At 37.1% G+C, this 14,378-nt stretch overlaps 2 protein-coding genes across 5 annotated transcripts; both read right to left on the bottom strand.

The window, feature by feature from the left end:
• Nucleotides 1–254: 254 nt before the first annotated feature.
• Nucleotides 255–10,157, bottom strand: LOC109203873 (uncharacterized). Of its 4 annotated transcripts, XM_019363778.2 has the most exons (14): nucleotides 8,889–10,157; nucleotides 7,836–8,132; nucleotides 7,047–7,745; nucleotides 4,475–4,500; nucleotides 4,080–4,165; nucleotides 3,881–3,913; nucleotides 3,697–3,786; nucleotides 3,016–3,284; nucleotides 2,801–2,903; nucleotides 2,438–2,540; nucleotides 2,306–2,358; nucleotides 2,130–2,208; nucleotides 1,044–1,237; nucleotides 255–935 (listed from the first exon to the last, which is right to left on the bottom strand). In XM_019363778.2, exons 3-13 carry the CDS (start codon nucleotides 7,112–7,114, stop codon nucleotides 1,230–1,232), a joined length of 918 nt encoding a protein of 305 aa, XP_019219323.1. In that variant the 5' UTR covers nucleotides 7,115–7,745; nucleotides 7,836–8,132; nucleotides 8,889–10,157; the 3' UTR covers nucleotides 255–935; nucleotides 1,044–1,229. The 4 variants fall into 4 exon arrangements, with proteins under 4 accessions (XP_019219323.1, XP_019219322.1, XP_019219325.1 ...); XM_019363781.2 differs by lacking the exons at nucleotides 255–935; nucleotides 1,044–1,237 and having other exon boundaries at nucleotides 1,302–2,208; nucleotides 3,016–3,104; nucleotides 3,213–3,284; XM_019363777.2 differs by lacking the exons at nucleotides 255–935; nucleotides 1,044–1,237 and having other exon boundaries at nucleotides 1,301–2,208.
• A 374-nt stretch (nucleotides 10,158–10,531) lies between these two features.
• Nucleotides 10,532–14,033, bottom strand: LOC109203870 (UDP-glucuronosyltransferase 2C1). Its single transcript, XM_019363770.1, has 4 exons — nucleotides 13,813–14,033; nucleotides 13,317–13,615; nucleotides 12,508–13,221; nucleotides 10,532–11,731 (listed from the first exon to the last, which is right to left on the bottom strand). Exons 2-4 carry the CDS (start codon nucleotides 13,608–13,610, stop codon nucleotides 11,147–11,149), a joined length of 1,593 nt encoding a protein of 530 aa, XP_019219315.1. The 5' UTR covers nucleotides 13,611–13,615; nucleotides 13,813–14,033; the 3' UTR covers nucleotides 10,532–11,146.
• Nucleotides 14,034–14,378: the final 345 nt, after the last annotated feature.

Here is a 14,378-nt window from a genome sequence, read left to right on the forward strand (position 1 = left end):
GGAGGAGGTGGCTGGGGAGAGGGAGGTCTGGGCTTCTCTGCTTAGGCTGCTGCCCCCGCGACCCGGCCTCGGATAAAGCGGATGAAGATGGATGGATGTCCTCATATGTGGCTCTCATTTTTCTCAGAAACAAAAATTAAGTAAAAAAAAAAATAAAATCTGGTAATTCTTTGTTTTTACATTCATCGGGTCCCAATCGGCCCAAATATCAAAGAGAAATTAAAAATGCATGCCATGGAAGATTTCGGGTCTTAGGGAGTTAAAATGACCAGATCCCTGGGGCCTGTTTTCCAGGCCACTAAATTAAACCCAGTCAATTACCAATTGCACAGAATAAAAACCTACGAGGTCCAAAAGTCCAAATCTTTAATAGAAAAGACAGGCAGAACTCAAACAATAATCCAAACGAGGAGCATATATAATTATTTACTTTCCAGTGTGTATAAGTTATTAAATCAGACTAATTAAATACAGTAAAACTAATAAGGGAAGACGAACACAAGGGAAATAAAAATGACAACAGTGTAAACATACCAAAACTCACAAAATAAAACAGGAAAGCTACTACAAACCGAGTGTGACACAATTACATTCATATTGAAACATATGTGATAATTTTCTTTCTTTGTAGCATTTTTAAGATATGTGTTAGAACAGTCATTATGCTGTTTGGATTAGGAGCCAAACATTTTTGCCAAATAGTTAACTTAATACAAACTTAAAACAACAGTGAACAATTTTCAAGATTCTGATTTACAGAACAAACAAAAGTCACAAAAGGTTTCATTATTTAAGAGACAAGATCCAGTTTTTCACACAGGAAAGAAATGACAGGATCCAGTGCAGCAGGGCCAAAGGTGTGTGTCAGCAAACTAAAAGTTGAGGAATCAGTCAGTTCCTGTTTTAGGTTGTGTTGGATTTTGCGAAGAGTCTGTCTGTTATTAGAAAGTAAGATTAACAATATTACACCAATAACCCAAACACGGGGAAATGACAAATAATACCAAAAAAGATACAACTTTCATATTATTCTACTAACTTACTTTGTCATATCAGCACTTGAATGGTCGATGCCTTTACAGACCATGCCTCTTGTGACATCGCAGGCCAATCTTCTGGCAAACCTGAGGGCTAGCTCCCCAGCCTCCTCTTCACTCAGAACACTAAACACCATTACTTTAGTTTTGGCCTTCTTAGGCCTGTCAAGAATCATTGCGGGCAGTTTGGCTTTATGGCCCTAAAAAAGAAAAAGTGCAAACACCAAAAGAGCAGAGAGAGAGAGAGAGAGAGAGAGACACACACACACACACACACACACACACACACAAATGCTTTTGTTTACATGGTGTAATTGTGTATATGTTGCAGCAAATGCACAATTTCCAGCCACATTGTCACTTCATTGATACGAGTAACCCGGATTTATTTCAGGTGACATCAAAATCATGAAATGTATACCTACCCCAATCAAACCTCTGAAAACATGAACTGACATGTTCTCTGCTTGGATTCTGCGCTTGATCTCGTCTTCTGTTATTGTGTAGGTTTTCTTTTTTTGAGCTTAGTACAGATAAGCGACCATGCACTCTGTAAACTGTACTAGTTCCTTCTGAATCAGTTTGAAATTCTGTATCTGCATCGATCCTGTCAACATCATCAGCAGCAGCATTATCTGTACTCAGACTTGTGCTGTATACTTCTGTTTCTTTTTCTTTGTCTTCAGTCTGTTTACCTTCATCTCTGACTGTCAGTCCTCCTATCTCACTGTTACTTGTCGGTTTGCTGCAGATGTCCTCTCCCTTAGGAACTTTTCCTTTCTCATTCGCTGCCTGATGCTTTCCCTGATGACATTCTTCGCTGGCTACTTCTATTGCTCCTCCTGTATAGCCACCTACTATGCTGCACAACTCCTTTCCCTCTGCTGTGATGATATAAACAGCACTATATCAATTTAATTGTGAAGGGAAATCCCCACAATACGACACAGTTATGTCTAAAATAGTTTTGTGTAAAAACTGGATCTTGAAACGTCCACTTTAATTACACAGTCCTGGTGTGCAAAGGCAAAATTACAAAAATTCTTTCACTTTAAACATTTTTGGACATTGTTTAGTTATATTGTGACTTACTCTCACAGAAGATACAGATGCCACAAACAGACTTTGAACAACGCATGTGCTTGTATGCACCACATTTCTGGCACTGCACCTGTGAATTTAAAAAAAAAAAAGAAACAAACAAAAAACAAATGAACAAAGTCCATTATATAAACAATCTATATGGCTAAGGACATGTCATAGCGTACCCGGTCTTTGGCTGCAATCACACACCAGCACTGACTGCACTTCCTAGTTCGATCTGCAAAATATAATTTGTTTAAGTACAAGTTACATTTTCCAATGTTAGAGAAAAAGAAGGCGGCTAATTTTATATTTACCTATTGAGGAAAATAAGTAGTGGCAAAGTCGGGACCTGAGCTTTGGGATTTCAGTGTTGTACTCCTCCACATGTGTTTTACCCTCAATGAGAGATTGGGCAAACTAATAATTGACGAAGAAGAAAAAAAAGAAGAAAAAAAATTCGATTAACAAAGAAATGGTTGGTTTTTTTTTTTTAACCCCCCCCGAGGAGAAAAAAAACAACAAAAAAAACAGAGCAACCAAAGCAAAGCATTGCTGCTGAAATGGTTCAATCTACCAAAAAAATTGAGATTTTACCATCCTGCCTCTAAAGCTTTAAAAACTGAATAGGCAAAAATGTAAACATTACTTATATAGGTTAAAGCTATAGTTTTCAGTACCATTATGACATGCACTCCACATGAGTTCCCATCCTGTTGATGTGGGTGGCTCACATGTGACAAAGTCCACTCTCCAGTGCAGCCTCTTGCTGAAGCAAATGAGCTGAGAGATCGCAGTTATTACAAATAAAAAGCATATAGAGAAATCAATAACCATGTTTGGTAATGATTTCAATTAAATTAAATATGTTATGTTAAATATGTTGATTAATTACCTCCAGTTTTTCAACACCGCACTTTTTCTGACCTCCGACTCTCCAAATGAATTCATATAGACTATGGTCCTCTTGGGTATGTCACAAAACTGTTTTGTAAAAAGATGGATATGGTAGGCTTGGGCCTTGAGCCTTCCTAATGAGGGACACTGAAAAGTATCATGCACTAGAGAGAGTGCAAAATCTGTGCAACTTACAAACAAGGTCCAGTGGCTGCCGTTTTCCAGACAGGCTCCAATCAATTTCTCATACATCTGAAAGATGTTTTTCTGGAAATAAAAAGAATGTGACAAGTATGTTTTTCTGTCAAGAATGACACTGCAAAATTGCGAAAGCTTGTCAGGTGAGACTTGTAATTAATTCTGCAGATACACAAACCTATAGAAAGTGTCATTTTTTTGTTTACATTAATTAAGTTCTATAGTGTGTACGAAACAAATCAAGACCACAGACTCAACACGCACCACTCAATTTTTGGTTTTCTTTATCAGATGGCCAAGACAGAAATGTTTTAATCTGTGTGCATTGCTTTTGAGCAAATCTTTACACAGAAAAGGTTTCAGAAAGGTATTTTTCAGGTTCTTCTGACAAGGCTTCAATTTTGGAAAATGCTGTTTGTTTATAGTGGCAACTTATAAACCCTTTGTGATAAGAACATAGTTACCACAGTCCAAGTCATACCTTCAAAAAGTATGCACTTTGTGCTCTTATGGACCCATCCAAAATTTTTCCAGTGATTTGGCTTGGTATTGGATAAATGTGAGGGAAATTCTATAAAAATAACATAAATACACCTGTTTTCAAATACATTACAAAAAACGTAAATATGCTATGTCATTATGATCAAACCAGCTTTTCAACATACCTCACACTGCAAATAGATTAGGCCATCTATTACCTTATAAAACAAATAAATAAATACATATAAATAAAAACAGAACTAAGGAATACGATTCATTAAGTAAATTGTACAATAAAGTGTATTTAAAGCAGAATTTAACATTAGTTAACCACTTGGGTACAAAGTTATGACAACATAAAAGGATTTTTATGTCAAGAGGTACCTCATCTGAAATGTTTGTCTGGTCAAACAGGGATTTCAAACTTGAAATACCAATAGAGTTTGGTCCAACTACTCCCACAAGGTAATCTGTGAGAAAGCATATGCTGTAGTCAACAAATATTGTTTTCTTTTTACATGCTGCAACCATCATCCATTTCAGTCTTCTAGGAGCTTTGTCTGGTTGTAGTTCTTTCTTCTCCTCCTCTCCCCTCATCTATTAGTTAAATTGTTTTCTGACCTTCCTAACTGTTTCCGACCTGTCTTCCCAATGTGATGTTTAAGCAATATATGTATAGTCAGAAGGGGGTGAAATTTTCATTGCAGTTGTACGTGTAACATTGCATGTGATAATAAAAGGCTTGACTGGTTGATTATTCAACATGAGTTGACATTTACCTGACATTGTGAAGGAGTCGCAGTTTCTGTAAGGATGTAAGGACATAACATGTGGATTGGTTACACTTCTTTTTCACAAGTTAATAACAATCAATAATTTTCATTCCATTATTAATAATACTCCTTCACAGGCACACCTTACTCAAATTACAGAAAATAACTTTGTAGAATTTATTCTATGTTTGTCTTTTGGTGCATTTTTAATCAATTGTCTGTTGAAAGGTGTGACTTGCTATTTGGTTATTTGTACTAAAGCCTGTCCAAAGTGTGTGTGCTCCCATTTCTCTCCTGTTTTAAGAAACTTCTGGCTCAAAAAAAAACACCATAATGCTAAAATTGGTTTCAAAATGAAAATTAAGGAAGCCATTGTATGAGGGGCCGTACAAGCCAAAATTCATTCTTTCACTCTCACACACATACATTCTTCTTTCACACACATATATTTTCACTCTCACATACATATATTTTCACTCTCACATACATATATTTTCACTCTCACATACATATATTTTCACTCTCACACACATACATTCTTCTTTCACACACATATATTTTCACTCTCACACACATATATTTTCACTCTCACACACATACATTTTCACTCTCACACACATACATTTTCACTCTCACACACATACATTTTCACTCTCACACACATACATTTTCACTCTCACACACATACATTTTCACTCTCACACACATACATTTTCACTCTCACACACATACATTCTTCTTTCACACACATATATTTTCACTCTCACATACATATATTTTCACTCTCACATACATATATTTTCACTCTCACACACATACATTCTTCTTTCACACACATATATTTTCACTCTCACATACATACATTTTCATTTATGCATTCCTACATTTTGCTCTCATTTACATGCATTCAATATGCATTTAATCTCACAAATAATATATGTATGTAAGAAGAGAATGCATACATGTCAGAAGAAAATATATGTATGTGAATGAAAGAGTATAGTGGAAACGGAAGGAGTTTAATGGAAACGGAAGGCTGGGTGTCTGTACCGCTGTGATTGGCTGAGAAGCACGCGCGGGTCACTTTCAAGTGTCTGACAGTATGGAGGGGGGAGAAGAAACTCGAGTTCTTCAGCAAGCTATCGGGGTTTTAAGAAATATTTTATCATCTCCTGAAACGGTCACATCGTTGTCCTCGTCACTTGATCGAGATGGGACGGGCTCAACTTTTTTTTTTACGTGCGCTCAAATTTTTTTTACGTGCGCTCAGAATAGTGGGACAAAAATAAGGCCATAGGTAACAGGCATCTCCGAAAATGTTAGAGCACTTATGGAAATATGTGATGTCTTGATGAATCAAGCAGATATTTGAAGTTTACACAGCACCATTCTCGCATGAAAATATCTTAAAAGTTTATTTTGTGACCTATGGCGTTATTTTTGTGCCACAAAACCAGCCAATCACAGACTTGGATGCAAAAATATCTGATTGGCTGTTCTGGTCTCCAATCAGCTCGAAATGACGAAATGCAATATCTCAGAATCCATTTCGTCCAAAACTCAAACGAGGCAGTGGCAGAGAAGCACAGAGTGGCAGAGTTTGAAATATTACTCTTTCTGGGTTACTGTGGCGTTATTTTTGTGCCACTATTCTGAGCGCACGTAAAAAAAAAGTTGAGCCCGTCCCATCTCGATCAAGTGACGAGGACAACGATGTGACCGTTTCAGGAGATGATAAAATATTTCTTAACACCCCGATAGCTTGCTGAAGAACTCGAGTTTCTTCTCCCCCCTCCATGCTGTCAGACACTTGAAAGTGACCCGCGCGTGCTTCTCAGCCAATCACAGCGGTACAGACACCCAGCCTTCCGTTTCCATTAAACTCCTTCCGTTTCCACTATACTCTTTCATTCACATACATATATTTTCTTCTGACATGTATGCATTCTCTTCTTACATACATATATTATTTGTGAGATTAAATGCATATTGAATGCATGTAAATGAGAGCAAAATGTAGGAATGCATAAATGAAAATGTATGTATGTGAGAGTGAAAATATATATGTGTGTGAAAGAAGAATGTATGTGTGCGAGAGTGAAAATATATGTATGTGAGAGTGAAAATATATGTATGTGAGAGTGAAAATATATGTATGTGAGAGTGAAAATATATATGTGTGTGAAAGAAGAATGTATGTATGTGAGAGTGAAAATGTATGTATGTGAGAGTGAAAATATATATGTGTGTGAAAGAAGAATGTATGTGTGCGAGAGTGAAAATATATGTATGTGAGAGTGAAAATATATGTATGTGAGAGTGAAAATATATGTATGTGAGAGTGAAAATATATGTGTGTGAAAGAAGAATGTATGTGTGTGAGAGTGAAAATATATGTGTGTGAAAGAAGAATGTATGTGTGTGAGAGTGAAAGAATGAAAATATATGTATGTGAGAGTGAAAATATATGTGTGTGAGAGAAGAATGTATGTGTGTGAGAGTGAAAGAATGAATTTTGGCTTGTACGGCCCCTCATAATGAATTTTGGCTTGTACGGCCCCTCATAACTTTTTGTTACCTTCTGGGGCATCTTGGCAAAGACACCGGCGATTTCCTCTGTAACATCTTTGGGCAAAGCATTGACATGAGTTCCCAGAGTCATGATGATCACTCCATGTTGCCCGGTGCTCTGAACAAACTCCTCCAGCTCTGCTGGCAGAGGCTGAGCTGGTTTGCACTGAAATCCTCCTATATAGACAACATTTGGCATAGTGGGGCGAGGGAATTCAAACACAAAATCTGACCTGAACAGCCAAATGTCTGCTTCCTGAAGAAGTGAGATGATGTCACATCCACCTTCAATATATTTCTCACACATGGCGTCATAGACTGGATCCACCAAAAATTTCTGCTGAAATAATAAAATGGTGCGGAAAAAAAATGTTCTTGATCCTCTGGATGAAATTCATTTTGTCTGTTAAGCCGTATCCTGGCACTGGGATATAAGAGAGTGGTGAGGGAGCTAACACAAAGCGGCCTTCTCCACTGGTGATCCAGCATACGTTGAGCACTAAGGGAAGCTTGAGATATTTGGCTAGAATAAGCCCTGGGGCCAAGGCTGGATCAGCTAGAGCCAGATCATACTCGGAATCTCTTGATCATATTTTGATCATCAAAAATATGTTTGATAGCATCATACCACAGTGAATGTGCAAAGCAAAGATATTAAACCCTTGGTGAGTTTGAAGGTGGTCAGTGGTCCTCCCTCTCTTTGCACCTAAAAAACAAATGCATGACAAAAAGTTGTAAAGAACTTATCTTATCTCATGAATCAGTAGGGATTAAAATATATATAATAATTATATACCTTTATCTGCTCCTGTAGGAACACATAATAACTGCTCAAAATTTACAGCCATTTCAACTGTAATGGATGTGTATAGATCAGACTTTTCAGGGATGTACCAGCTCGTGGAGGGCCTGATCACAGTCAGATTGTGTCCCCTAGCATGAAGTTCTTTGAGCAAGATTTTCATATTGATCCAGTGACTGCCATCTAAAAGAACCACAAGAATACTTCCTCCATTGCATTGTGGTGTATATAAAATCAGGAATACACTGAGCAAAATGAGCATCCCAGAGGCATGATGGGATGTCATGGCTCCTATAATATCAGAGAAAGAAATAATCACCCCAGTGACCTCAAATGATATCAAGTAATCACAATATAAAGAAGCAGATTTTGCTCTTTAACCAAACATGTAGAACTGCACATTATATACTTGCAAGCACTGGAAGATTTACATTAGCCTGTTAACCAAATAGTCACCAAAATTAAAGGACAATGTTTTAGGAAATTCCTTAAATGGTCGAAAGAGACAACAGCTGTCTCGCTTGCCCATAGACTGTTCTTTTACGCGTAAAGCAGTTACATCCATCACATATAACATAATGGTGACATGGTGGTATGAATATTTATTTATTCTTTTTCATATTTTTATTGCTTTATATGCCATTTTTCAGCCTTTTGTTTCATAATTGAATTAATTTCATGTTTTAGTTTGTAATCACTTACCTTATTCCAAATAGACTCCTTTTGGGGGATTTGGGGGGTTTTTTCCTACCCAATTAGTCTTTCAGTTCAACATAATACAAGTATCATTATTTATAACCCTTAATTTTGGTTCATGAGTAAACGGGCAGTTTCAGTGTTTGTAGCTGCCAGTTCAGTGAGAGGAAGAGAGGAGCTTTACATTCACTGACATGCACATTAATGAGTAAGAGCAAAAATAAAATACATTTAGTCAGTTTCTCAGTTTCAGCACAGCTGTTATATTTAACTTTGCATGTTCAAGGTACTAGCTTGTCAGGGTTTAGGGGAATTTGGACCCAAAATAGGTTTGAATAAACACAAACAAACCTTTATTCTGATCAGGGAGCAAATCCAGGTAGCTGAAGACAACAAAGAACTAAGGAAAACGTAGGGCTTAAATACATATGAGGTAATCAGGGAATAAGACACAGCTGGGAAATAAAGGTGCAGGTGAACTGAGTCAATTAACGAGCAAGAGGGGAAGTAAAACTGAACACAAAACACGAGACGAAGGACTGTCAACATAAAACAAGAAGTAATGTGCACACTGAGACTCAGACAAAGACACATTAGCATGACACTAGAACAGGTGATAAACAGACGTGGAGACACCTGACAGACTGGGGAGACAAAACATCTCTCTAAAACATATTTTAGAGAGACAACAGGAGATGCTGAAGACGGAACACTGACTGGACACACAAAAGGAACAGACACAAAAGCAAACAACAACCACAACCTAGAAACATGAGTAACTAAAACTCAGAGGCTCAACAACTAAACATCAACATCTCATAATTTCAAAGGAAGAAAAAGTCCAAACAAACTCAGAAACCATGGTCAAATACACTACACCATGACAGAATCTAATCAACCATTTCATAATTGTTTTTTATGCCAAAAGAAATGGACATTTATATAAAAGAAGAAAATTTGTTTGAATTTGAAGTTTCCAGAAATTTCTGATCTCTTTCAGAAATACAGTTTGAACAAAGCTCCAATCAGCACTTGTATAAATGGGTAAGTGCTCTATAAACCAGTTTGAATACTCAGGTAGGGTAGAAAACCACTACACAAGAACCAGTCCATTTACGATAAGCATGGTGATACATGCATGCGGCCCAGGACATGTTAGATCACAGATCAGTGGTCCCCATTAAATTTTTCACCTGGTCCAACTCACCACTACCTAGCCCTGAGCCCTGGATGGGCTGGGCATGCTCAAATGTATAATGAAGATCTCCTGGGAGATCTTTTTGAAAACTTTGAAAGGATTCCGAGGAAACTGAGTCCAATTGGAACATGTTCAACACATGTACTGCTGACACATGTATACAGAGCCTCAGCTGCAAGGTGTTTGGCAGCTGTTATACAGGTAATCCCCAACAAATGAACTACCTCTGGCACTTTAATTCAGTAATAGTACATAATATACTGTTTCAACATGTAGAGGACTTAAAATGTAGTGGAGTAGTAAAAAAAATAGCGATGGGACGTACTGTGACAAGGCTTGAGAGCATGTATTGCAACATTTTGAGCTTTTCTCTTTCATTAAAGTATTACACATAAAAAGCCTATGAATAATGAAATATATTAATATTAAAATAGTAACACATTCTACTCACAAACTGTTAGAATGCTGAATTGCTGATTAGGATATGTACAGAACTGCACCTAAGACTGTCTGGCAGTGTCTTAGTTTTAATTATTTATTATTACTGTCACTTGCACTTTAACCACTGGTTGCTGTATATGGAGACTGAAGTGAGAGACTGTTGTACAGCTTTGTGTCTTGGGATGTATGTGTGTTTATATGTAGGGGGCAGCGTTTTTGTATGATGTTCTTTTGTGTGTATGTGTTGGAGAAACACCCTTTCGTTTTGCCTGCACTATGGTTGTATGCAGAGCAAACTGACAGTAAAGCTTCATTTGATTTAATATAGTATAGCAACTCAAGATAAATAAAAGGGTTTCATTGCATATTTTAATATTCTTTTAAGTATGTAGTGATTTTGTGCTCACAATAAATAATGACATTGTACACACCACAGACAGGAAGTCTATAGGAAACCATTTATACACGTTTCATATACACGACCAAAGTTGTACAAATACAATGTAAGATTTCTTCAGGTTGTACATAACATATCATTATACAGTGGGTTTTGTCAATTAAATGTGATGGTTAGGTGTACATAAACCCTCCAATAGCAACAACATTTTTGCCAATACTGTAAAAATTATGATCTGATTTTTTAACATGTGATGCACCAAGCGAAAAGCCAGAAAAACAATCCCAGCTGTGCTTTAAGGAAACCAAGCAATAACAGAATCAACAAATAGACTTTCTAAAGGTTTAAGTGTTTGTTATTTTAACTTTATTGCCTTTGAATATAACTAAAAAGTTATTACGTGGAACAGTTTCATTGAACAGTTTGTATTGTTGTAATGTTGGTCCAGCAAACTTGTTGGCTATGTAGAAGAGGGTTAATCATTTACAACTGTGCTACAAGTAACTCTTTACATTAAAACTAAACCACAGTAAGTAATAGACATAGTATGTCATCTTACAAATGGAAATTATTTTAACTTTGTTTAGTTTTTATCTTTCTTTGTCTTCGGCAGCACAGAAATCTGAAAACAGCTACAACAGAGAGGAGCAGCACAGTGACTGCAGACAGCAATATGAGCACTACATCTAAAGAGTAGTAAGAGTACCAGGGCATCTTATAAGCCTCTGTACGCAGGTGACGAGCCCCTTTGTGGTGCATCACATACTCTACCCAGAAGACGGCCTGCTCCATGGGTGTTATTGGCTGATCTCTGTGCAAACGTGACATTCGTTGAATGTTCTGCCTGTAGCTCTCTTGATGGATCACTTCCTTAAGGCCTTGCTCAAAACTGTGGCCATTAACATCAACTAGCTGAATGATCTTTGCAGCTCCTCTCTCCTGCAGTCGTAGAAGGTTGTCATACTGGTCAAAGAACAAGGGTATGCCGAGCACAGGGACCCCATAGTAAATGGTCTCCTGGACACCATTAGTTCCTCCATGAGCTACAAAGACTTTGGTCTGTGGATGACCCAGAAGATCTTTCTGTGGCATCCAGTCGACTATTAGAGTGTTGTTTCCCAGTGTAGAGGGACGGTCTCCTTTATGCCTCCAGATAACCTGATAAGGAAAAACAAAAAAAAGATTTCCCCATTAGCCCTGAGATTTTAAAAAACACTTAACAGACCTACACAGAATTAACCTAGATGCAAATTCAGACTAAAATCTTAAATGTTAATGAGTTTTAAGTAACTTTTCCGGGGGTTATATGATTTAAGGGATCACTGAAGTGTCATAATTTGCTGTTCCTTTCAATGTTGAGGCTGTTTACAGTGGTTAAAATGTCAAGCCATCAAAAGCAAGCATGTTTACAACCTAATGCAAAAACAATATACATCAAAGGAACTCTATGGGAGGGACACCTTACCTAATTCAAGTTACAGAAAAGAACTTCTTTATAGTGTTTATTCTATTTTTGCCTTTTGGAGCATTTTATGCTAAGTGTGACTCTCTGTTTCGTTATTTGTATTTACAGTCTAACCAAGGTATCTGTCCTAAATTTTCCTTGCGTTATTTTTTTTTAAGTGTAACTGTAATTTTATTTTATTGGTAACCTATGCCAGCATTAAATATACTGTCTTTTTTGTCTAGACTCTTAAAGACTATAAATTTAGCCTTCCTGACTAATAACATACCACTCTATCCTCTCATAAATTTACAGACACTTCTGGCTCCAAAATGCACCGCAAATGCTAAACTGTGGTTTCTGAATGGCAATGCACAAACAATGGCATCTTTCACAGTGTATCTATTGGCTGATATGGACAAATTAAAATACGACAGGTTAACAATCCAAAACGCAGCAGTGGAAATATGAATCTTTAACTTTTTGTTACCTTCTGGGGCATCTTGGCAAAGACACCGGCGATTTCCTCTGTAACATCTTTGGGCAAAGCATTGACATAAGTTCCCAGAGTCATGATGATCACTCCATGTTGCCCGGCGCTCTGAACAAACTCCTCCAGCTCTGCTGGCAGAGGCTGAGCTGGTTTGCACTGAAATCCTCCTATATAGACAACATTTGGCATAGTGGGGCGAGGGAATTCAAACACAAAATCTGACCTGAACAGCCAAATGTCTGCTTCCTGAAGTAGTGAGATGACGTCACATCCACCCTCAATATACTTATCACATATGTCATTATATACTAGGTCCACCAGAAATTTCTGCTGGAACAGTATGATGCCATAGAAAAAAATGTTCTTGATCCTCTGGATGAAATTCATTTTCTCTGTTAAGCCGTATCCTGGCACCGGGATGTAAGAGAGTGGTGAGGGAGCTAACACAAAGTGGCCTTCTCCACTGGTGATCCAGCGTACATAAAGCACTAAGGGAAGCTTGAGATATTTGGCTAGAATAAGCCCTGGGGCCAAAGCTGGATCAGTTAGAACCAGATCATACTGGGAATCTCTTAATCTTTTGATCATATTTTGATCATCAAAAATATATTTCAAAGCATCATACCACAGTGAATGTACATAAGAAATTAAAGAAAAAAAATTCTTGGTGAGTTTGATGGAAGTCATCACTGATGCGCCCTCTCTTTGCACCTAAAAAATGGATGAGAAAAAGTGAAAAAGAGAAACATGTCTCATAAATAACAGAGTATTTATATTCTGAGTCATCACATACACTAATCACATACCTTCACCTGCTCCTCTAGATGCCCACCAAAAAAGTGCTCAAAATTTACAGCCATTTCAACTGTAATGGATGTGTATAGATCAGACTTTTCAGGGATGTACCAGCTCATGGAGGGCCTGATCACAGTCAGATTGTGTCCCCTAGCATGAAGTTCTTCAAGCAAGATTTTCATATTGATCCAGTGGCTGCCATCTAAAGGAAACACCAGAATGTTTCCTCCATCGCAATGTGGTGTAAATGAAATGAGGAATAAACTGAGGAAAGCAAGCATCCCACAGACATGATGGGATGCCATGGCTCCTATAATATCAGACAGAAATAATCACCTCAGTGATCTCATAAATGATATCAAGTATCCACAATATAAAGAAAAAATATTTGCTCTTCAGCCAAATATTTAGAGCTATACATTACTTGCAAGCACTGGAATATTTACATGATTCTTTTACCCAAATAGACACCAAAATTAAAGGACAGTGTTTTAGGAAATTCCTTACCTTGGGTTGAGAGATCCAACTGCTGTCTATCCTGCCCACAGAAAGACTGTTCTTCAAATCTAGTCTAGTTTGCCTAACTCTCTGAATCTGGAGTTCAAACTCCAGATTCAGAGATTCTTTCACTTGTAAATGAGTTACATCCATCACGAATAATTTTACATAACATAATAGAGGTGCTATGGATGTTCATTAAATTTTTCTCATTTTTTCATAATTTTATGACTTTATGTTATTTGTTATGTTTTTATTTGTTTCCTATTTAAATTCATTCTTTTCCTGTTTTATTTTATAATCATCTTCTCCCTAATTGACTTCCTTTTGGGGGGGGTTTTTCAATCATCCAATTAGTTATTATAGTTATTTTAGTAAAAGCGTTAGTAAAAGTTGGTAAAAGCGCTATACAAATACAGGCCATTTACCATTTACCATTTACCATTTTACAGAGATCAGTTAAGTTAATAATAAAGTGTATCTCTCAGCTCCATGTACCATACATGTTTTATAAGCCTTGATTTTGGTTCATGTGTAAACAGGCGGCTTCAGTGTTGGTAGTTGTAAATATTATT

This window comes from Oreochromis niloticus, linkage group LG10 (assembly GCF_001858045.2).
Source record: "Oreochromis niloticus isolate F11D_XX linkage group LG10, O_niloticus_UMD_NMBU, whole genome shotgun sequence".
In the NCBI taxonomy this organism is placed as follows: Eukaryota; Metazoa; Chordata; class Actinopteri; order Cichliformes; family Cichlidae; genus Oreochromis; species Oreochromis niloticus.